Raw genomic sequence first — 23,288 nt, forward strand, 5'->3', positions numbered from 1 at the left:
GTTTGATTTCAAAGATATAGAAAAAATCTTAATTTTATACAATTCCAAAACAATTTAACTTGCACAATTTACAGGTTTCAAGTAATTCTTGGTGGAAATGTGTCAACTTTTGACTACGTGTATATTTTGACAGCCGCAGCAAGAAGAAGAACAACAAGAAGAAGCAACATTGATGTCGTGTTCGGAAACGCCGCAGAACAACCCACAGCAGAGCAAACACAACTTACCAAAGCCCGTTCACCAATTGTGTGTGTGTGTTGAGCCAAATTCTATCGAATTTGGTGCGGTTTCAGCTTCAGGGTAACGTTGCAAAACAGCAAAAACGATCTCAGCCAAAGGATGGGCATGATGGACAGCCTCGGCCTCAGCGGGCTCGCTGGTGGCGTGCAGCGGATGGACAAGCGACAGGTGAGCTGTCCGTGCGGCCGAGAAAGCTGCCGCTCTAACGCGCGTCCGTGTTGCGTCGGGATTGATTATCGAATGTGTTTCGCTTTTTGCAGTTTCTGTTCCAAATGCTCAGCTTCGGCATGATCGTCTCGTCCGCCCTGATGATCTGGAAGGGCCTGATGGTGGTCACTGGCAGCGAGTCGCCGATTGTTGTGGTGCTGAGCGGTAGCATGGAGCCGGCTTTCCACCGTGGCGATCTGCTGTTCCTCACAAACCAGGACGAGCCGGTGCGCGTCGGCGAGATTGTGGTGTTCAAGATCGAGGGCCGCGATATTCCGATCGTTCACCGGGTGATTAAGCTGCACGAAAAGTACGTAAATGCTTGCGTCGGGACCGTGGAAGGCGAAACCGACTAACCACTTTGTTTTGTTTGCACAGGAGCAACGGCACGGTGAAATTCCTCACGAAAGGTGACAACAACTCCGTGGACGATCGGGGCCTGTACGCGCCGGGGCAGCTGTGGCTGACGAAGAAAGACATCGTCGGACGGGCAAGAGGCTTCCTACCGTACGTGGGGATGATCACAATCTACATGAACGAGTACCCGAAGCTAAAGTACGGCATCCTGGGCCTGCTAGCGCTGTACGTGCTTGTGCACAGGGAGTAGGACACGCGAGCGGAGGCTGCATCATTCTTCCTTTTTCCCATACTATTTTCGATACATCCGGACGGACGGGAGCGGTCGCTGCTGCCGGTCTGTGGATGCGTTTGATTCTCTCAACAGCAGCAGTTGTGTTGTGTTTAATAATTGTTCCCGCTGCGCAAACGCTCCACCGAGGGGACATTGTGGAGCACGGCATGCGGCAGTCAGCGGCAGTGCATTTGGCAGTATGGTTTATCGCACGAAACAGCAGTACGTAACGTGGAGACGGTGGAAAATAAATAAGAACTTAAAACACCTAACAAACATCGTTCCAGATGGATTTGATGCTTGCGGTACCCACCGACAGGGGGCGCTGCAATCGGTAGAGGGTTCAATTGTTGAATGTTCAGTTAACGCGCGCGTCGTTTGCACAATTCGACACGGTTGGACACGCATGTTGCGCCACGAACCAGTGCTGATATGTGCAAGATCGATTTACGAGTTGTTCTAGCTGTTTCTCCAACACCAATATTGTCACGTTTTATACGCAAAATCAAACACAACTGCTTCGTTTTGTTTCCGTTTTACACATCGTTCTTTTATTTGTTCGTACATTCGCTTTTCTCCTTTCCTCTTCAATTGATCTATTTATACTCTTTCCGTGCTGTCGTTATTTTGCTGTCGACAAAAGAGCTCTCCCTCCCTCTCTCTCGCCTTCGACGCATTTAAACTTAGATTCATATTTGCTTTATTTTTACACTTATTCAATTGCTTCCTCATTTCTGTCGATAGTTCAGGAAGTTTCTGCCGCTGGCAGCTGTTGACGGTTGACTGACGAGTTTTTAAGCGAATTCATACAATATTATACAGTTTTACCCTTTCGTGCTGTTAAGTTAATGTGTTAATTGCACCGTTCTTTAGCCCACAGTTGCTTATTTATGTACCAAAAAAGAAGAAAACACATCCAGCCAGGCAAAGTAAAACGATTGTGTGAGGAGTTATTAAGTCAAGCGATATCTGTAAAACTAAACCAAATGATTAAATGGAATTTTTAATGCGTCTTTGAGCTTTGCCAGTGTGTTAAAGAGATAAAGAGAGTTAAATTTAGGTGTACAATTTGCATTGAACATTCAACATTGGCTTCCGTTTTTCTGCATAAAACTTTACATTGAATTTGAAAGTTATTTTGCTACAGTGCGCAATTTTGTGTTGTGTTGCGAGAAGTTTTCCAAAACAGAAACAAAAAACTCTCACACAAAAATGGCCATCCACATTTACATTCCCATTGATTGCTCCACACCCACCGTTCAGTAAGTCATCATCATCATCGTTAAGTTAACTCGACAAAAAGGTAATAGAAATTGGTGGTTTTGTGTATTGTGTTTTCATTGTTTTTAATCATTTTAATTTTCTTCTCTCTGCTCAATGTATTTCTTCTGTTACATTCTCTCTTGCATTCCATTCTGCAAGTGTTTGTGTGTATGGGTTGTGTTAGTGTCTCCTCTCCTCTCTTCTCTATCTGCTTGCTGTTCCTTAAGCCTATGAGTTTTTCTATAAGATTAGAATCACATTTATCTTATATGTTTAGTTTCTTATTAGTTGTCCACTTTGCTCTTTGCTTCTTCATCCCCTCCTCCCTGCTTCCTTCTCCTGCTTTTCGACCTGCTTTTACAATTTATCCGATTATCGTTCTCGCTTATCGTGCTAATAATGTGTATTATTGCCGCTTATTTATGCTGTGTGTGTGTATGTGTAATGCAGATAAGAGCCTAAAACGGGACACAGGAGGAAGAGAGGGCTAAATCCACGCCGCACCCGCCTCTTCCTCCTCTTCGTGCCCCATTGTTTCGTTCCGTTCGCACAGTTAATTGTTTACACAGAAAGCGATCGTCTTAAATATACACATATCTAAACACCGGTCTCAAACACCACCCTCCCATCGAACCCACCCTGCTCCCGTGGTGGAGAGGAAGGCAGCCTTCTTCTGCCATTGTTTTTATTTCTTTCTTTTTTCTACTTTATTTACAAATCAGCTCTCTCTCTCTCCGTCCGTGTGTTTTGTTCCTGTGTTAGCAGTTAATATCGGCAGCATTTTGGGGGAGGGTGGTAGTACCCGCCCTCTGTAGTCCTATAATTGCAATATGGCGTCGCACTCAGGCTAATCAGTGTATCAGTGGCTTCTCATTGCGGGCACACCGAGGTCGTCCTGCCCTAAACTAAACCGTCTCGAAAGTATGATACAACACCGGGTGATTTGATTTTGTTTGATTTTCTATCTCAATCTCATTTCTACCTTCTTCCTGTGATCCAGTGATGTGTGATGCTTCCTGTCGCTTAGCCTTAAAAAGCCCCGCTTACACTCCCCCTCTCGTTCTTGTCTCTCTCCCACATCTGCAGCAATGCCAACCCGGGTGAGCCGATAAAACCGAACGATGATAAAAATAGTTTTCCAAAAAATATTCAGCACGCTCTCTCTCTCTCTCTCTGTCCTTACTTTCTCCTGCTTTACCGTCCTTCTTTACTGTGTTACAAAACATTACTATTTGGAAAAATTGTTCTAATGATATGATTCGTGTTTTGTATAGGTCAGTTAGCTTGGTCAAGGGGGGGGGGAGTGGGAAAAGGGGGAGGGAAAGAAGATAATGCGAGAGGCAAAACCCCGAGAAATGGGAGCATCTGTTTCGTTTGCATGTTAAAATACGAAAAAGCTTGTTTTTCTCTCTCTCTCTCTCTTGCGGTTGTGTTTGTGAGTTCTCTAGTGTTGTTTGTGTGCCTTAAAATTATCTATTTTTCTCCGGGGAGGCACACAAACTGAAGGAATAATGTACCCCCCCTCACCCCCACCAACAACCCGGAAAAGCTGGAAGGAATCTTGCAATCTGGCAGTAGCATTGTATCGAGCAGCCTGTTCTACTGTGTCTGTGTGTGTTTTATGATGGAATCTTTCATTTTCTAATTGGCACGGCATTTACAAAAAATAAAACTTTAAATCAAATTATAGTGATAACAACACACACACACACGCGCAATCGTCATTGTGATGGGATGTGGAAAACAAAGAGAGACACACACACAACCCTACCTCACTTCGTCTGACTGACCAACCGGTTGCTGTTGAGGGATGGTTAAACACAATTTCGTAATCAAATCGTACAAAGTACCAGGCGCTTCCATTGCGATGACGCCACGTGGCCATATAGAACGGGATGAGCGGGATGAAATGAACGTACCTTTCTGAGCGTATTCTAATAAATATATCTTCCCTTTGCTTTCTGCTTAAAAACTAACCCTTAGTGCGATGTGGTGGAAAATAAACGGGACACGGGAAATTCCTAGCGCTATAGAGCTTTCGAGGGGAGGCGCTTTAAAAATAGTGCCATCTTGCGCACACACTACACACTACTACCATCGCCTACAGTTTCGTTCTTCTCGTCTTCGCCATCCAAGCAGGCACGTGTGTTGTGTTGTGTCTGTCCGCTGTTCTACTGCATTCCAGTGTGCACACTGGTGGTGTTGATTGACGTTGGCGTTTATCGTTTGTCACTCTTCATCTAAATCGGAGCCATTTTGTGTTTGTTCCTTTCTTTTCTTTCTATGTTTCTCTTCAATGCATACAGTGAGTCCCAAAAGTATTCGTCTTTGCTGAATAGTTTACAGCAAAAAGGCGAATTACCGTCGCAATAGGCAAGGGTCGATGAAAGTAATAGTGAGGTTTGATAAAGGGACCATCAATACATACACGTTTGGTCAAAAAATAATGGCATTTAAATAGTACAATAGCAACTACAATACGAAAAAGACTAAAAAAAAGGGTCGTTTGCAGGTTGCGCAAAAAGTATTCGTCTATCCAGCTTTTGGCTCATCTATGCTGGCCAAACACTACGTAGACACGAATTAAATGTATTATTATCATTCTGCTACTTGCTCGTTTCAAAATTAATACATTTTTGTTGTTTCAATTCCAACTTCGAGTAGATTGTAAGCCATGTGGGAGATCTAATTCCTACGTTTGCACATTTTTCTGACACAAAATGTGTGTCAAACTGTCAACTCGGCAGCCATCCTTGACCGTTAATCTTCCGGAAAGGAGCGGTTCAATGTCCCAAAAAATCAAGCAAAAACCACGAATCATTGCAGAAGGAGCAGAGATGGGCCACGTTTGGATGATGGGTCATGCTGCATTTCATTGTATGTAGCTGGTCATATTATGGCTTGAATGAGTGCGTTGTTACGAAAACGATTTGGTTGAATAATGCCATCCGCCGAAAGTGGCCAAATCGGGTTAGGAGCATCAAATAATTCACGAATTCATTTAAAATAAGGCTCTATAATAGAGAGAAACAAATTGGACATGCCAAAGTCATACGGCCGTCGTCTAGTATGGCGAAAACAGTTTACTAAGATGCGGCTATATGTAGATATGTACTATATGTACTATGGTCTTGTGTGTTCTTGTATGTACTATAGTCTACTATACTATTGTGTCCCAGTACTGAGAAATTTTACTTAACAAGTACCACATGTTTCAAGGTCAGTCGGGCGGGAGACCATACAGAGCATTGTCATTTGCCCAAAACACCAAACCAGCCGAAACCAAACGGATGAAAACGGCTAAAGTAGGCTCTAAATATGATATCAGTTGCCTATTTTTCAATTGAACTTGGCGAAGTGGTCTAAAAATGAATATTATTACTACCAGAACCTACCAGACAGTCATTGGAATAAGTCGTGTAGGAAAAGTGGGTTAAAAATAGGCCCTTATTGCGGTTCAAATGAGTTAACGTGTTGATCTTGTAATCACTAATAGTCTACAAGACTATAGTCACTAGGGAGTATTCAGAAACCAAATTGAGCAAGTTTTTGTTTCAATAACCTATTTTTTTAATAACCGACCCATGCCTATTGCGGCCATAATTCGCCTTTTTGCTGTAAACTATTCAGCAAAGACGCATACTTGTTGGACTCACTGTACATCTCTTTCTGTAGGCTGTTGTCGTTCCATTGTTACTCACTTATCACTTGTGTTTGTGTGTGTGTGTACTCGACATGTCGTCACCATCATTGCTCCCCCCCTTCCCTCTTCAACCTTCTACTAATCGCTTGGCAAACTGGTTTGTCGCTATCTATCATCGCAGACCAGATTCTCCACGTCCGAAACCATCACCTCCATATCGGACGGGAGCGGTTCGTCGTGCGGTGGACGGCGTCCAACACCGCCACCACTACCCCCAACCCCCATCGGCCACTCGAACGGTCGCTGAGCTTTCGGATCATCCGCACAGGACGACGTGTGTGGGCGACCCGCATGATGGTTGTGCTGCTGGTGGTGATGGTGATGCTGATGCTGATGCTGATGGTGGTGAGGATGATGGCCGTTCGCTTTCCCGTGCAGTGACGTTTGCCGTGCCAGGGGAGCCAGTGCCGGCTGCTGCTGATGGTGATGCGCTGGCGGATGGCTCGACGAAGGTTTCGCCCCGCCAACGCTGCTGCGTCGATGGTGGTGGTGCGGATGATGGCCATTGCTACCATTGCTCGTGCCGGAGTTGTTGCTGCCGAGCGTACCACCACCGTTGCCGTGCCTTCCCGCCGCCGGCACACCGTTCGAGGCCGAGCGGGACAGCTTCGCCGGCTGGGTGATACTGTTCCGCCGGCTGCCGCCCGGTTCCTGGTGCAGCGTTTGGCTGGACGAGCCGTGCCGCTTGAGCGAGTGCAGATTCGAAGCGGAGCCCGACTGGTGGCGGCTGAGGTTGGTCGTGCTGGAGCGCTTCCGGTCGGCGAAGCTGCTACGCTTCCCGCTGTTCGGTTTGGCCAGGTTGGTCGTGCTGGACCGGATCAAACACTCCGTACTGTCCGTGCCGCCGCCGCCGCCGCCACCGAACGCCCGGAACGCTGTGGTGCTGTTGTGCACGCTCGACCGTCGCTGCCGGTCCCGAGCGCCACCCGCCACCACCAGATTGGACGTGCTGCCCCGCACCGAACCGGCCAGCCGATCCGGCTGGGTCGCACTCTTCGCTAGCGCGTGCTGGCTCGGCAGCCGCGTCGTCCCGCTCGCACTCCGGCTGATCCGGAACGTGGCCGTGTTGATCGATGGCACTGGATTGGGGGGCGCGATCGGGGCGGGGTCGTCCACTGCCGGCTGCCCGTCCCCGTCTCCGTCCCCGTCGAACGTTACATTCTCGTACGTGTGCGACTCCCCGTCACCGTCCACCGGCTCCCCGCCCGGTGGCCCGTGCCGTGGATTGAGCGTTTCATAGTTCGGCTCGGACAGCGGCGCACTGCTGATGATCGGGAGCTTTTCCTCCGCCTGTTGCTGCTGCCGCACAAGTATGGCCGAACGTTTCCGGGCCGCGGCGTGTTGCTGTGCTTCCTCCCCCGCACCGCCCGGTCCAACGCGCTTCCGGTCGGTCAGGGGACGCGTTTTGCGCTGCCCGCCCGGGCCGGCGACGACGTGCGTCTTCACGCCCGATCCCGCCGCCGGGTCCGTCTTGGACAGCTTCAGGCTAAACTTGAACGGCGGCTTGTAGACGACCTGCAGCCGCACCTTCTCGTTCAGATTGCCCACCGATTTCGTCTTGACGCGCGCCACCTTCTTCGGCGCCACCACCGGCACGGGCTGCTGCTGCGCCAGATGGTCCGGCGTCGACTGCGATTTGGCGAGCAGGTTTGGCACGGCGGCCGGTGGAGCGGGAGCATGCTCGTACGAACCACCGGGAGCGGTGGCCGCCGCCGCCGCCGCCGACGGCGACTCCAGCAGCCAGCGGTGCACCTTCCCGAACGTGTTGCTGTGGCTGTGCGCGTCGGACGCGTTCCGGCTGGAGTAGTCGATCACCTCTTTGTGTTTGGATTTCGGTTTCTTGTGTTTCTTCGGCTGTTTGATCGCCGCCGCCGTGGGCGATTCCTTTACCGGCGACTCGTCCGATGGGGCACCGGCGCCCGCAGCAGCTCCTCCGCCGCCACCGCCGCCACGCTTTTTCTTCTTGCGCAGCAGCTTCTTCGGGCTGTCGCCAACGATCGTGGTGGTGGTGGTGGTGGTGCGGCCGACGTGCCGCTTCACCTGCTTAATAACTATGGTGGCTGGATTGGTGGTGAGGGCGGTGTGGTGGCTGGTGCCGCCACTGGTTGGGCCGCCCGTCCCGGACGCTTGCTGGCGCTTGTGCAGCTCCTTCGACGTGGACGGTAGCACGGCGGTGGTGGTGGTGGCGGCGCTGTTCCCGCCCGTCAGCGTCGTTAGCAGCTGCTTCGGCACCGAGGCCGCCACGGGTTTCGTCTGCGGGGGGCCGCCCTTGCCGCCCTTGCCGCCCGGTTTCGACCGCTCGCCCCGCACCTTCTTTTTCAGCGGCACCTTCGTCCGGACGGCGGTGTGCACTATCACGCCGTTGTTGTCCTCCGGCAGCCGGACCGTTTCCGTCGTGGCACTGTGGATGATGGTGACCGTCTTCAGCTTTAGATTGGTACGCTTGCCCAGCAGCTTCGCGCTCAGCACCTGTTTAGAGAAGAGCAGAGCAAGCAATTAGAGAGAGAGGCAGTAGTAACACAGCACAAAGGGAGGAATGTAGGGTTTAAAAGCGTTTTCCCCGAGCGTGTTTCATTTACATCGAGCAATAGCGAAAGTAGTGGAGCGAAAACAGCGTTAAAGAGGCCGACAACATGACAACGAGGAGCAGGATTTCTAGCGCCCCAACGATGGTTTGAACCCATTCAAAGCTTATCCGCTCACAATACTGCTCAATGTCCAGCGGGATGTCCTTCCAGTGGCGCACGTTGTGGCGAATTTTCTGCTCGCCCGGTTTGCATTGGTGTGTTGTTGCCCACAAGAAGAAAGTGATTATCATTGGCAACAAGGCATGCAGGAGCAGCAGGCGACCACTTACCAGCAGGACCAGCACGGCGGTCACGATCAGCGCCACCGTGTACCAGTTGCTCAGTATCCACCGCTTAAAGCTGGCGATGCTTTCCTCGGACAGCAGCAGCTTCCGCAGCGTCGCGAGCGGCCCGGACGGGTCCACCTCGCGGCACTTCTGCGCGACGTCGCAGTACCCGTTGTAGTCGTTGCACGGTGTGCCCGGCTTGGCGTACATGTCCGGCACGTCGAACGGCGGCTCGTTCCAGTCGAACGAGCTCAGGCAGGGCCGGTCCTCGCCCGGCTGCTTGCAGCACAGCTCGCACGCCTTGATGGCGGGATCGGTCGGGCCGACCGCGCACTGGCAGCTCTCCAGCCCGTACGCCAGACAGATCGAGCCGGTACACTCGCCCATGTAGCACACGTACTCCTTGTTGCAGATCGTCTTGTTCGGCTTGTTGATGGACGGCGGGCAGACCGGCATCTGCCCGTCGCAGTAGGCCGGATCGCGGCACCCATTGTCGTCCCGGCACTTGTCGCCGAGCTTGAGCGTGCACTCGAGCGTACAGCACGGTCCCTGGGACGGGCTGCATTGTGCCCTGGAAAGAGAAGGGGAGAGAGAGAGAGAAGGTGTATCAGTTGGTACAATCCGGGATGGAAGGTTCCGGCCAAATCGAACGCTTCTTACTTCGGTGTCAGCGTGCACGGTTTCTGGTCGAAGCGCGGATGGCGCGACATCGGATAGCAGCACGAGTCCTTGCAGTCCTCCTCCCAGCCGCAGTCGCACTGTTCGCCCGGTTCCACCACCCCGTTGCCGCAGATCGCTTCCTGCGGCTCTGTGTGTACAGGAGGAAATGGAAACAAAAGTGAAGCGTGGGAAATTATGTTACCGCACGGGATGGGATCTCCAAATCAGCTAGAATACTAATCTCAGTGGTTCACCTACCGGTAAAGCAACCCTTGGCGCTGCGGGCCTTCGCGTTCAGCACCGGTTCGATGGCTTTCAGCGAGCACGGGCTGAAGCGGTTGTTGTTGCGCTTGTCGCCGGACGTCGCGCGCGCAAACATGATGAAGTTGCCGTCCTCACCGCCCGGCGTACACTGCTCCGGATCGTGCTGTGGGTGGGCGTGGGTGAGAAAGAAAGAAAAGGACAGTGAGAGAGGGAATGAAACAGTGTAACAAAAAAAAAAAGGTTCCTGGCCACAAAATCATCCACCTCTTTGCCTTCGTCCTGTGGCGCCGAATGGGTGGTACCCGTGTACACCTCCGTGTACTGCTGCTAAACGGAAGTGCCCCATCTCGGTGAAATATGGCAATTTCGCTCTAATAGCCGCAATTACTCCGGGGAGGGGAGGAAATTAATCAACCACAATTATTTGTGCAGCCAGGAGCGAGTGCCAGGTGGCGCCACACTCTGCTATTACTACCCGCTAAGGTCGCATTCGGTGGAAGCATTCCGGTTGTGCTGCTGCTGCGTTATGTTTTGTTCTCCCGAGCCCTTTCCCTCTCTGGTTGGAATGCATTTATAATTGTGACATTGTGTGGCGCACAAGCGCAAGGGGGTTTGTGTGTATGCGCGTGTACAATGATTGCTATTATTTGTCGGGCGGTGGAAATTGAATTAGAAATTGGTTTATTAAGTCAGGCTTCATTTCTTCAGCGACCAGCCTCCGCGCTGCCGTCGACATCCTGTTCTTTCGTGAGCAGAATGTGGGAGAAGACTGGCCAGCTTGTATCGGTGGTCAAAGCTCTGAAGTTGAACGTTTTCATTACGAAGTTAGTTAGCGTATAGCAATTTAGCGTATTTAGCAAAAAACATCTCATTTAAAATGTATGTAACAATCAAACGGGTTTTCCCATTTTACTGTAAACAGACAGAAACGTTTTTAATATACGTTTTTAAATGCTACAAGACAGTTGAGTGGTTTTGATAAAAAATGTTATTTTAAACAAACAAGTTGAAAACTTGTTTATTATTACGGCATTTTTTTAATACATTCTTTGCCACAGTTCTCCAAAATAACTGTCGACGTAACAAAAGCCGCATCGCGATAGATTACTCTTTTTGCCTTTTACTTAGCTGTTCTTTTTGCCATCTTGTTATCAGATCTCTTGTGTTATCAGATCGATGTTGGCCATTACTGTGTTTCTTGCAATTTAATCAGACGCGTTGAGATGGAATTGAGATTATCTTGTGTGAGTATTCACACCCTTAACCTCTGTTATTGGTGGGTTTATAGGGCGAACAATTTCTTGCATACTATGGCTTGTTATATTTGTTAATTCGTGGTACATTCGTCATCTCGTTCGACTTAACAACATGCCTTTCATGGGTTCAAGCCCCGGATGGACCGTGCCGCCATACGTAGAACTAGTGCTGCAAAATGTCACTGACAATGTCATACAAAAATCTGAATGAAACAAAATCCATGTCAGCATCACGTACTCAATTGTGATAATCAGAGGTGATACTCAAAACGGTTGGTGTGATCAATACATGCTTCATGACATTTTTGCGACCATCGCTTGGTCAGTCACAATGTGTTTTTTTTTACTGTGATCAGTTTCGCAAAATGTCATTGACATAGTCATGACAAATAACGGCTGAAACAAAATAGTGTCAGCGTCACGAGCTCTACTGTGATGATCAGAGGTGATATGTACTCAAACGGTTTTTGCGATCATCACATGCTTGGTGATATTGTGCGCAACCAACTCTTGGTCAGTCGTTTGGTCACGACATTTTCAGTCGGTGATCATCGCGATAGTCATGGGATATATGAGGTGCGTGCGAGTTATTCCAAGAAACAACATGAGCATTGTTTCTCGCTCTGTTTGACCCGACAGACCATCAAACTAGACAGAGAGAGAAAGTATACCACACGCCAAGTATATACACAAAATGACTTGACCAAGTGAGTGATCAAGAGTTGGGTGTTAAACAAAATCTCATCAAGCATGTGATTGGTCCACCAGCTGTTTGAGTCTTACCTCTGATCATCTGAGCTGTGTACTGACTGTGTACGTGATCTGATTTGAGTTTCTTTTCACTCATGAGTGTTGATGACTGAAACAGTGGCATTTGGCAGCCCTGTTCACAGCCAGAAAAAAAATTATGAAAATGCTTGCGCTGGTTTTAAGCTCAGCTTGTCAGTCAGAGTATCGAGTTTGACTCAAGCCCTCGCACGTCGCATTCGGCATGTCATGACGCACTTTCATTGAGTATCAGGAATGCATATCAAGCTACCTCGGATATGTTCATTGTTTTACGTTGGTGAATATCTCGTGATGTTCATGACATTTTGCAGCACTACTGCAAAACTGCAGGACTGACTATCCTGCTTTGGGGAGAAATCAATAAGTCACTGAAAGCCAAGCCCACAAGTGGTACCGGCAGGCCTAGACCGAAAACAGTTGTTGAGCCAAAGAGGAAGAAGAAGAATGATCATTCTGATTCTCAATATCAGATATTCTTGATAGATGTGTTGATTTCCTAATGCAAAACAAACCTCCACAGACAGCCAGCTTAGCGATGGTATTGCACAAACTACAAAACATAAGATAAATTTATTTTAATCTTTAAAAAACACACACTACCCATAAATACACCTTTCTTGCACAACATTTCAACCGTGGTTCCACTTCATTCCCGACAACGTTGCTGACATTGAAACATAAACTCCGCCCAAAGCTAATCACTGCTGCATGTCACGAGAGGCACAAGAATATTATCCCTTTCGCTTGCAAACAACGCCAAGACACACGATACGCAAGCACACAATCATCATCATCAACATCATCATCTGGATGCACTTGCGCGCTGCCCAAGTGCAGTAACAAAACCGTTGTATTTTCTCCCCACAAAACAGCAGACAAATGCAATGGGGAAGGAAAAACGGGGCAGTTTTCCCGAGTCTTATAAATGGGTAACACTTGTTTGAGTTCCTCCCCCGTGCGAGAGTGCTGGTGGATTTATGCCACCAGCTAAGAACGTTGTTACACTACACTACAATCTGGCACAGTGAGCCAGTGTCTGTGTGTCGGTGAGATGCCCGCGTTCGCCCAATTGGCCCCCTTCGGGGTTGATCCTCTCTCGTGTCCTTTCTTTCTTTTTGCATCCTTTCCCTACCGTATTGTTTGGCACCGTGTTCGTTCGATGCTGTTTATCTTCCTCCAGTAAACTTTGCAGCTTTCACTAATGACCGTCCGAGGATTGTGGTGGTAGCACCCCACGAGGTTGTTTGCTTTCTTAGCTTTCTTAACCCTCCCCTCCCGGAGCACACCGGTAAACGATTAATTGTGACTAATAAATTTTCCTTTCCAGTATTTATTTTTACCATTCTCCCCGCGCCAAACCACGTCCCCAAGAAGTGTGCAATACCGACGAAGCTCGCATTTTCTCATCTCCGGACCAAACGCAGATTGAATCACGTTCACAGAGGCAGACGGGAGAGCTGCAGCGTTTTGTTAGCTCCAGGAAACGGAACATTCCCTTCCGTTTTGTTTTTAGATGTATTACAGAAGATGGATGGTACCACCTCCCTAGTTCAACCGTTTCCCCATTGTGTCCCCTTCATAAACCGGGACCTGCGAGGTACTGCGCTGGCAGGAACCTGGAGAGTTGGAGTGAACAATATTCATCTTCGTGTTCCGTTGCTGTTGCCTCTGTCCCGCATTCTGGAAGCTTAACATATTCCGACGGATTGTGTCCATTGTTGGAAAATATTGCTTGAAAAGCCCCCCCCCCCAGATCGTCCACGTTTCCACTCGGTGCCTTTATTCACCTTCCCCGACGACTGGATTAAAACCATTAGGCGGGGTTAGGTTTAAAGCACCGGAATTATTATTCTATTAATTATCCAACGACCCCCGGTGCGAGCTAATTGAAGCCTTGGCAACGCGGGCAAAACGGCCTTCTAGCGTGCGCTGTACTAAATGAGTGACGAGACGCTTTCCGCGGCCAGTGTTGAAGCGTTTTATTTTTGTATCGTGCATTTTGCCATTGAAACAACAGCATACATAAGACATAAGAAAACAAGGAAACCAAGCGCGTTGTTTACCACTAAAGCTCTGTATAGGGGGGTGAGCTAATAACTACAGCTTGATGCACTTTGCTCCATAGTACAGCCAAGGAAAAAGGCATCTATGTGTCACCCGGGCGTCGAAAACAGTGCGTCGGTGGCAATTTATTTCATTTTATCATTCCACGGCCACAAGGAGGCGATGGGAAGGGAGACCGAAGCAACCAAAGCAGCAGCAGCAGCTTCTTTACGTGCCACTCGGGGAACGTGTTGCGCAGTACTGTAAACAGGTAGTGTATCAGATTGCAATTATGGTTGCTTATTTATCTTGCGGAATTGCACCAAGAACTTGATGCCCGGAAGCATCTAGTTTTTTCTTCATCTCTCTACTCAAGACAATTTACTTTGTTATAAAATAATACCCCAGGAATGATGTTACAGAGGAATTTCTCGCTTACAAGCTTACTCTTAAACCTCTAAATGTAAGCTCAATAATCGAGGAAAATTGGCAGTCTTTAAGGCCGGGATACATTGTCCTTGCTCGCTAGTGTAATTTCGATTTTCACTAGCGCATCTGGCGACGGCTGTCCGACGCAACAATTTTGAGCCGCTTCAGAAAATATGTTATTATTCCACGTTTTTACTTAAACTGGGCTAGATATGCTTAGTAATTTCAGCCCTTTTCGTGATAAAAAACTATGCAAATAATACTTCATTTTGAGATCCCGCACGACCATTCCCTCGATGACCCAAAAAGCTTCCACCAGCCGCCGCCAGATGCGCTAGTGAAAATCAAAATTACACTAGCGAGTACGGACAATGTACCCCGGTCTTAAGAGTTTGAAGATATTGGATGTTACCAAGCATGACCAAGATTGATTTATTTGAATAAAATTAGAAATTTGATTAATTTTTGAAGAATGCTTGTATCTGTCTAAATTGTTCAATGTTGGTGATGATATGATGAAACAATACAGTTGAAACAATACACATGCTGCATATTTATCCCTTTGCTTTGCGGTTTGCATTTGCCTGTACAAATTAAGGAACTCAAGAACCATACCAACTAACAGCTCCAACACAAACGCCACAAAATGAGAAGCGTAGAGCAGCGTGTTGTGTCCTTCAACCTACAGTATATGATAATGATGTAAAGCTTACAGCAAAGTCGGCTAGTCTCTCATTAAATACCGAACCGATCTGGTGAAATTTGCCATCCACGGTAGTACAGTACGGCGGGGAGATTAGAATACGCTGGATATAGGTCAACACAAAGCCCGGTGTCATCCATCCAGGGGCCACAGGAAGCCTAACAACAGGTCCCGTCAACCTGTGTACTCAACAACAGCAGCAATATGGACACTACAAAAAAAAGACTCCATTCCAAAAGACTGATGTGCACATGGAATGAACGAGCTCAGGAAACGTAAAGAGTGCACACGTGTCACCATCACGCCGAGCCGGCTTGACAGAACAAGTTCTCGCATTTGTTGCTCGGTGACAGGTACAATTTTTCCTCATTTTTGAATTTCCCTCATTTTTTCTCTCCTTTTCACACATACAAGCACACACAAACAGGAGGAAGAGAAATGCAAGTTGAAGTGCAGCATGCCTTTACGCTCCGACGGCCTCCATTCTGCTTCATGCAATATATTAACCCTTCCGCAGGCAAGTTCCGTTGGTGTTCCTCCGCACTCCGGGGCAAATTTTTATACACACACACACACACACACACACACACACACACACACACACACACACACACACACTCATACACTGAGTAAATTTTCTACGTGTATGATTATGAAAAGCGCAAAAAGCGAGGTCCAACGGGTTTGGCGGTGTCGCTTTTATGTTACGACAAAGCAACCACAAACCATTCTCCCCCAAACCCACAGTCGGTGTCGGAAAGGATAAAGGAAAATGAACGAGCAGCGGCTGGCTGGTAGGGTTGTAGGGTCCACCAGGCTGGCTGGGGGTTGCACACACACACACATACAGTGTTACTTTTGCATTTGCTCACCCTTCTCCACCAGGGAGCTTTGTGTTTACCCTTTTTACTAAAATCCATTTCCGTTTCGGGTTCGGTCCATCGTGCACGCTTCGAATGCGAATAAATCATAGCACCAGATACACCATTTTCTCCCCCTGTGCCTTTCGTCTCGAGGTATGAATATCAAAAATCCTTCATCTCTCTACACTTGTTGCTCCCTCATGTTGAAAAAAAAAAAACCCCCGAAAAACCTACTGAAAGGGAAATAGTTTGAAACGGCAGCACAAAACAGCAAACACGATCAACCAACCGTACACTGCACTTAACCGGGTTTGCGCAGAGCTTCAAAAGGAACGATGTTTTGCTTGCCGCTTTGCTTGAGTTTGCTTTCTTTTGTCCCTTTTTTTGGGGGGAGCCAGAGGACGGGTACGCTACAGGGGACAGCGCTGCTTTCCTTTGGCAGTTTAGTGAAGTGGTCTCGAACGAAATTAGCAGCAGCGCATGAGAAGAGCGAGGGAAGGAGATCTGTACCTTTCCCCTGCCCGAATGAAGATGTTTTCCATCTCGCGGACCAAACAAAACGGACCATCATTTGCACGCTGCCAAAAGGGGGAAACAAATGTAAGGAAAGCGTACAAAGGAAGAGTTTGCTCTGCCTATGCTCGGGTCATAACGGTCCGAACGGTTCCCTCCCGGGAAGAGAGCCGATGAATGAGGAACTGAAGGGAAAGAGGGACCTCGGCCTGCGTTCGAAAGTTTGTTCGTTTTCCCCGAAACCGATACCCAATTCGTGCGCTGCAAGGTTTTGGGCGGAAGTTTTTTCGACGCAACAAAAACGAAAGAAAAAACCAAACTGGAAAAAGTTTTGCTCTGGCACAAATCTTGATTACACTTGGATTAGGCCCATTATTTCCGTGCCAATAAATTCCTGCTCCTAGGGTGGATCTCCTGTCCCGGAAATGATGACGTCTCGCAATCCCCATCCCTTTGGAGGGAGGGCTACAGACGGTAGGGGGAGAGGTGTGAAAGGAAGATGCTCGTCTCCATCAGTGCAATCAACGCGACGAGTTTTGTATCGGATGGCCAATAGCAAATAGTGGTAAGCATTGAAGGGAGGAGGAGTTTTTTTTTTCTTCTTAGTTCCCTTTCGTTGGTGTGAAGACACGATGTTCGATTACCGTGCTTTGGTCGAACGGAGGAAATCAATTTGGCCAAAGTTGACAAGAACCAAACGACGATGACAGCGACGACGGTGACAACGAGGACACGACAACTTGCTTCCACTTGATTGTCCCCCTCGGAGTGGGCCGGGGGCGTTATCTGTTATTGCAACGCTTTCGGCCATGTGCGACAATTGGGGAAGTTTTTTGCTTGTTGCTTTGGGCCACCTTTAGCCTTTAAGACACCGCTGGATCTTCTTTTGTAGACTATTTTGTCTTTTTGAACCTCTTTCGCTACTAAAACTAGAGATTGGGTTTGAATCAAACGCGATGGAAACAAGGCTAGTAGAATGCTTCCCATTTGGTCCCGCACAAAGTGTAAGCTAGTGGCGCCTTACTGATCGTCTACTGAGCTTAAAGAAAACACGTCAAAGGAAGTAAAATTCGTTTTGCAAACCTGACACAAAAGTGGCCGGAACCGGAACCGATGCGAAGGATATTTTCGCAATCGATGAAACGGCCGAAAAGATTCAAGCCATCCACCGAATTATCAGCCTACCCAGAAAAAAAAAACGGATAGCGACCATTCTATCCCTGCGTACACACATCTCTGACGATTCAATTCCGTTCCACACGAACTCCTTTGGCCAATCTCGAATTTGGTGACTCGGAAACGGTCCCACGTGCAGGATGATGGGAATGATTTGGGTGGGGGAAAAGGAAACAAACAAAAAATGAAGCCCAAAAACCATCTCGAATTTGTTCCGCAAGAGCCCCCGAGCAGCTTTGGACAGTGCCAAGCGCCATGGTGTTGGCGTCGGTCCGTGTTGCTGTGCGAACCAAAAGGGGGACAGAGGGCGAGAGAGAGTGGTGGACGCTCGTTTTTACGGATTTTATTTCTATTTTATTTATTTATTATGCTTCTCGCTGCGCTTTGCCTTGGCGCTGCCGGGCGCTGTGTTTGCCGTGCGAAAAGAAAATTGAATAAAACATACCCTTCTCCTTCGCAGCGTGTGCCTCACGAAGAAAAGCCAATCCTCCGGAAGGACTGTGATCCGTAGGCGCGCAGACAAAACACTCATCTCGAACGGAGTGGAAAGCCAACAGTGGGAGAAGGAAAGAGGGGCTGGGGTAAAAATAGAAAACGCAAAAAAGAGCCAACGAACGGCCAAGGAAAGAGAGCATTTTCGCTTTAACATAGGCGCAAGATGCAAGATGTTCGCTGAAAAGGAAAACCAACATCGCTGAAGGACGTCTCGGAAGAGAGGCGAATTGAAAGAACTGCAATCAAAGCCACTGCGCTTTTCTTCACCTTCCATCAGGCAGGCGTCTATCTTTCGACCAGAGAGAGAGAGAGAAAATTAATTTCCAACGACACACACCCACAAAGGAGATGCCGTGGACCCGAACGCTGCAAGATGGAGAGTTTAATTGAATCGGATCGAATTAAAATGCTCCGTTCAATTAGCAATACGGACGGCGCTGACGCCAATCGTGGCTGGGGGATTGCGTTGACAGGTGCGGCTGACTAGGTTGGACACAGTTCAGCAACGGTTTGATATTGATGTGATTTGAATAAGGAGCGCGCGCAAGGATGCTCCATTTTCGCGTGGAATTAATGAGCTTGGGGCAAAGATTCGCTCGCCCATTTTTGTCAATCGATCCAAGAAGCGATCCAAGTGTCTTGCTGTGCATACCACCTCCCCATCCCGTCCGTAAGGTCGCTTTGTGTTCCGTACCAGACACAACCAGAGTAGCTTTACCTCCAGAGGAAAGCTCTTTGTGTGCCACAGCCGTCGTCGTCACTGGAACGTAATCCGCTTTTGCGCTTCCCTTTGTTTCTGGAGGCGCAGTCTGGACTGCTATCGTTTGACCTTTACCTAGGTTAGCGAGAGCAATCATGCCCGGTGTGTGTGTGTGTGTCTGTGTTTCTCTTTGATGTTTTAATGATCGTGCTCGGTCGGAACGACACAGTGACTTTGAAGTCGTCGAGCTTTACCATTGCCAATCGCATTTGACGAAAGCAGAAACACGATCGTTTGTTACTTACCGGTGAGCCAAAGTTGTGTCCGATTTCGTGGGCCAGCGTTACGTGCGATACGGCCGGCGGAACGTGTTTGCCATAGTTTAGCAGCGTGACGATGCCGGTGTTGAGCGATTTCAGCGAACCGCGATAGTGCTGGAAGGGAGGAAAGAGAGAACAGAGGAAACGATATCGATAAAATAATGTGCTGCTGATAAGCGGCTGCTTGGCCAGTTGGTAAAGGAACTAAGGAGTGCTGTGAGACTAGACAAATGATTTTAAATGACGCATAGAATCTGAAGAAAATTATCTTTATTTCTTTGTGGTGATAGACTCTGCACGGCTGCAACATTCCCACGAAAGTATTCATGGAAGGATTAAATCGAACTGCGAAATTTCGCACGCCATTGAATTTCGCCATTAAATAGTAAAATTAGTTAGTTGTTGGGACATAATGCGATGTTGTACAATTTGAGAACCTTATAAAAGTTTCTTTCAATGACATATTTGCAAGCAATTCAAGCATCACTTTGGCTGATCATGTCCCATTGGGAGTTTAAAACATATTCATTAAAAAGCAGAAAACATTTCCCAGGATGGTCCTAGGGCTCCTTCTTCCCATTTTGAGGTTGATGAGCATCCTGTGCATGCTGGATAAAATGCACGAAGCTTTCCCATTTCCCGGAAAGCGTCCGTTGTAAGTTTTCGCATGAAACGAGAACACGGCGTGAGAAGGAAACCTGTACACAAGCATAATCCTGTTTGTGATTCGCGGAAGGCAGTCGCGTGCCGGTGTGTATTAATGAGTATGCGAAGGAAACTCGCACTGGGTGTTTTTGTTTTTATTAACAGGGTTTTCCAAGTCCGTTTCGAATGTAAGCATTGCTATTCACCGTGTGCATAATGTTATTTCACATCGATCTGATATTTCATTTCCATCCATTTGAAAGTGACTCGGAAAACCCTGTCTAAACCTCATTACTGTAATCACTCCAATAGAGAGAACTCATAGATCTCACTGAAAACGGTAAGCAACGGTCCAAATGAACGGGTTCGTCGCCTTTAATCATAGCACGTGCGATATGCTCGTAACGCAGGAGAGCACTGGCATAAAGCATCAGCGAAGCATAAACTTTAATTACATTTTAATATTGCAATAGCTTGCTTGTTATTATTGTTATTATTGTTATTTATTAATCTTCAACGGGCCGTATGGCCTAATTAAGATGTAACAGTTCAATAAAAAAAAATACATAGCAAAAACAAGATTTGCATCGCAATTCACTGCGGCCACGGCAAAAGCCGGAGACGTTCCTTGAAGCACTGAGTTGAGATGTCGAAGTCGAAGCAATCCGAGACAGTGTTGAAGACAGCCGACATGCGGAACATAGGGTCAGATCGACCAGCACTGGAACGGGGTTGAGCGAGCCGTAGAGTTTCTCTAGACCTAAGTGTTCGGGATGGTGCATAGATATCGACTCGATGCAACAATGGCGATGAGTCGATAGAGCCATTTAGCAATCCAGCGATGAAAGAACACTGTGCATTGCGTCTTCTAACCGAAAGAGGTTCAAGGCCTAGAAGACGGCAGCACGCAGCATACGGAGGAAGATTATTGCGATCCTGCCAGGGAAGTAGGCGTAGGGCATATCTCGTGAGCTTACGTTGAATCGCCTCAAGTCGAGCAATTGAAGAAGCGGTAGTTGGGCTCCAGACTACGCACGAATATAGCATCAGAAACTGTTAACATGCGACCAATAGGTTCACGCCATGACTTCTTTTTAATTTCTTACAGTAGAACGCTGTTTGTACGGCCACGCCAAGACACGGGACCTCAGCCGATTATTGGAATAACACGTAAAATTGGTAAAATAGCTTGTTTTTGACTCATTGGTGTGTTTTTATTGAGTTCGTTATGTTTTGGAGCTATTCAATAAGTGTTTCGAAATACAGTCTGATCTCGAGATACGCGGTTTTTGCCTTCCCTAGGAATCCGCGTAATTTGATTACTCGGCAGTTTCTAGTAAATTCAGTATTTTAATAGTGGTTAATAGTTTAAAGTGTATTTGTATTTTGTATTTGTATTTGTGTGTCATTTATTACAAACGATTGGTGCAGAAAACTCCGTTATATATGACTCTTAAGCGGATTAAATTTTATAACTAAAATGAATTTTACACTGCATTGGACAATTCTGGAAACAAATTGTACTGATTTGCCATTTGATGTTAGAAAACTACGTATCTCGAAATCCGCGAAACTCGGGAACAGACTGTACATGTTTTTAATGAGCATATTTAGAATTCGTCCTGTTTTTCAATGGTGTTTGTCAGATGAACGGCGACCTCACTGTCGTGCAGCTTATTAAGCTCGGCAGGCTCCGATGGGCTGGCCATGTTGTACGCATGGAAACGGACGACCCAGCCCGTAAAGTCTTTTTAGGCCGTCAATAAGGACAGAAAAGGATACGTGGAGACGTGGTAGGCCCAAACTGAGGTGGCAAGATGGCGTGGAGGCGTCCGCCACTAAGGCCGGGATAACGGACTGGCAGACGAAGGCGCGATTTGTTGCAGTAACATTGTCGGACACGTAATTTTAACTTAATATTTTAAACATTTTTGAGTTCAGTAAAGTTTACATTTGTGTAAGCAAATATGTGCACAGTTTCAGCAATAAATTGAAAAATCCAGGAATGTTGCCATTGAACAAATGTTGCCGCAACATGTTCATAGACCCAGGCCTTGCAGTACTTGAACTAGTTGTCCCAATATCCCAATAGCTGTCACAATTTACTTACTGGATGCTGGATTTCAGTTTCCCGAAATAAAACCACCAACGCCAATCGAAGCTGCGTAGTAAATCGAACAGAAATTAACGCCAAATAAATGCCCTACGCCTTCCTGCCTTGGCACCAAACACGCGTCACAGCGTGCGCTTTGCTGCAGGCCGGCGGCCACCGCGAACCGCAGAGCACTTTAGTCAAATTACATACTCATCATCATCCATCATTCCACTTTTGGCCCAAGGAGGGAAGATTTTCACCATGATCGCCATGAATGATGATAGATTTTCCGCTCACTCCTTCCACCCACACACACACACATATTCGCACATTCGCTCTTCATTTGTAATCTTCAGCTTCGGCGGTGGTTTGCGAGGGTTGTATCTCATTTTCCACGAATAAAAAAAAAACCCCAAATTCAGTGTCCAATTTCTCGCACTTTCTCGTTTGTGGCACACATTCTCTTTCCGTGTCGTTGTCTTGTGTGTGAGAGAGAGAGAGCGGTGCGGGGACTATCGTGTGGCTAACGAGACAGCTTCATTTGGGCGTAATTGAATAGAAAAACTATCAGTCATCATCGCCGTTCGAGTTAGCTGGCCGTTTGCTTCCGGCGGTTTCCGGTGGCGCCTGCCTGGTCGTTTAGAAGGAGGAAAACATGAAGCCTGTAACCGCACACCGCCACCAGCAGAAACACACGCACACAAACAATTTCCATGGGAAGGAGCAGCGGAGCCACAACAACAATCCAATAAAACCAAACACTGGGGCGGCACGTGGTTTGTTGTTTCGAATCGAATCGAGACGATTGATTAAGTGCAGATAGAAACTTGTGGCTCGCACGGAGAGAGAGAGAGAGACTGTGCCAGAGCAGAGCAGAGGGACACAGCTTGAGAAGTGTTACGTTGCGGTTCCGCACTGTTTTGACAGCGATAACATTCCTTTCGAATTAGTGAAACCACTCGCTCGGGATCGGATTGAGCTGGAGCGGAGGGAATCGGATCTCTGCGCCACTCTTCCGGGAAGAGGTGTGGTGTGTTGGTGTTTGGAATTTAATCAATGTTCGCCCACGGGGAAATCGATCGTGCGAGATGGAGCGACTGGGATGAAATTACAACCGTTTCGGTGGTGGTGAGTTGCTCCTTAAACTTTGGCATGATGATAAGATTTGACAGTTTTTTTCTACCATTCAACCATTGTTTCTTTATAAAGTTATTTTAAAGAAGGATTGTATTCCTTGACGTAAACCAAACAAAAGGAACCAGTTGATTATATAATCAGAGTACAGAAATGTGAAAAAATGACAAACGATTAATCGTTTGTAGTGGTGAATAAGAATCCCTAATCGCTTCACCACAATCGCAGGCGATAATCCGTTCTGTTGGAAGTGTGAGTAAGCAAAAAAAAACACCTTCCCATTTACCGTGCGGCTACCTTTGATG

General features: G+C 47.6%; 2 protein-coding genes across 5 annotated transcripts in view; one reads left to right on the forward strand and one right to left on the reverse strand.

Annotated features, from left to right (window-relative positions):
• Positions 1–142: 142 nt before the first annotated feature.
• On the forward strand, positions 143–1,347 carry LOC120898118 (signal peptidase complex catalytic subunit SEC11A). Its single transcript, XM_040303521.1, has 3 exons — positions 143–408; positions 501–757; positions 826–1,347. The coding sequence occupies exons 1-3, from the start codon at positions 340–342 to the stop codon at positions 1,052–1,054; spliced, it is 555 nt and encodes a 184-aa protein (XP_040159455.1). The 5' UTR covers positions 143–339; the 3' UTR covers positions 1,055–1,347.
• A 1,035-nt stretch (positions 1,348–2,382) lies between these two features.
• Positions 2,383–23,288, reverse strand: part of LOC120898114 — a 158,564-nt gene continuing 137,658 nt past the window's right edge. For all 4 annotated transcript variants that reach the window (XM_040303511.1, XM_040303514.1, XM_040303513.1 and 1 more), the window contains 5 exons: positions 19,095–19,223; positions 9,817–9,985; positions 9,559–9,706; positions 8,902–9,469; positions 2,383–8,513 (listed from right to left, as the gene is read on the reverse strand). In XM_040303511.1, the coding sequence (XP_040159445.1) occupies positions 6,150–8,513; positions 8,902–9,469; positions 9,559–9,706; positions 9,817–9,985; positions 19,095–19,223 (3,378 nt within the window). In that variant the 3' untranslated portion in view covers positions 2,383–6,149. The remainder of the gene's footprint in view (positions 8,514–8,901; positions 9,470–9,558; positions 9,707–9,816; positions 9,986–19,094; positions 19,224–23,288) is intronic.

Source organism: Anopheles arabiensis, chromosome 2 (assembly GCF_016920715.1).
Source record: "Anopheles arabiensis isolate DONGOLA chromosome 2, AaraD3, whole genome shotgun sequence".
In the NCBI taxonomy this organism is placed as follows: domain Eukaryota; kingdom Metazoa; phylum Arthropoda; class Insecta; order Diptera; family Culicidae; genus Anopheles; species Anopheles arabiensis.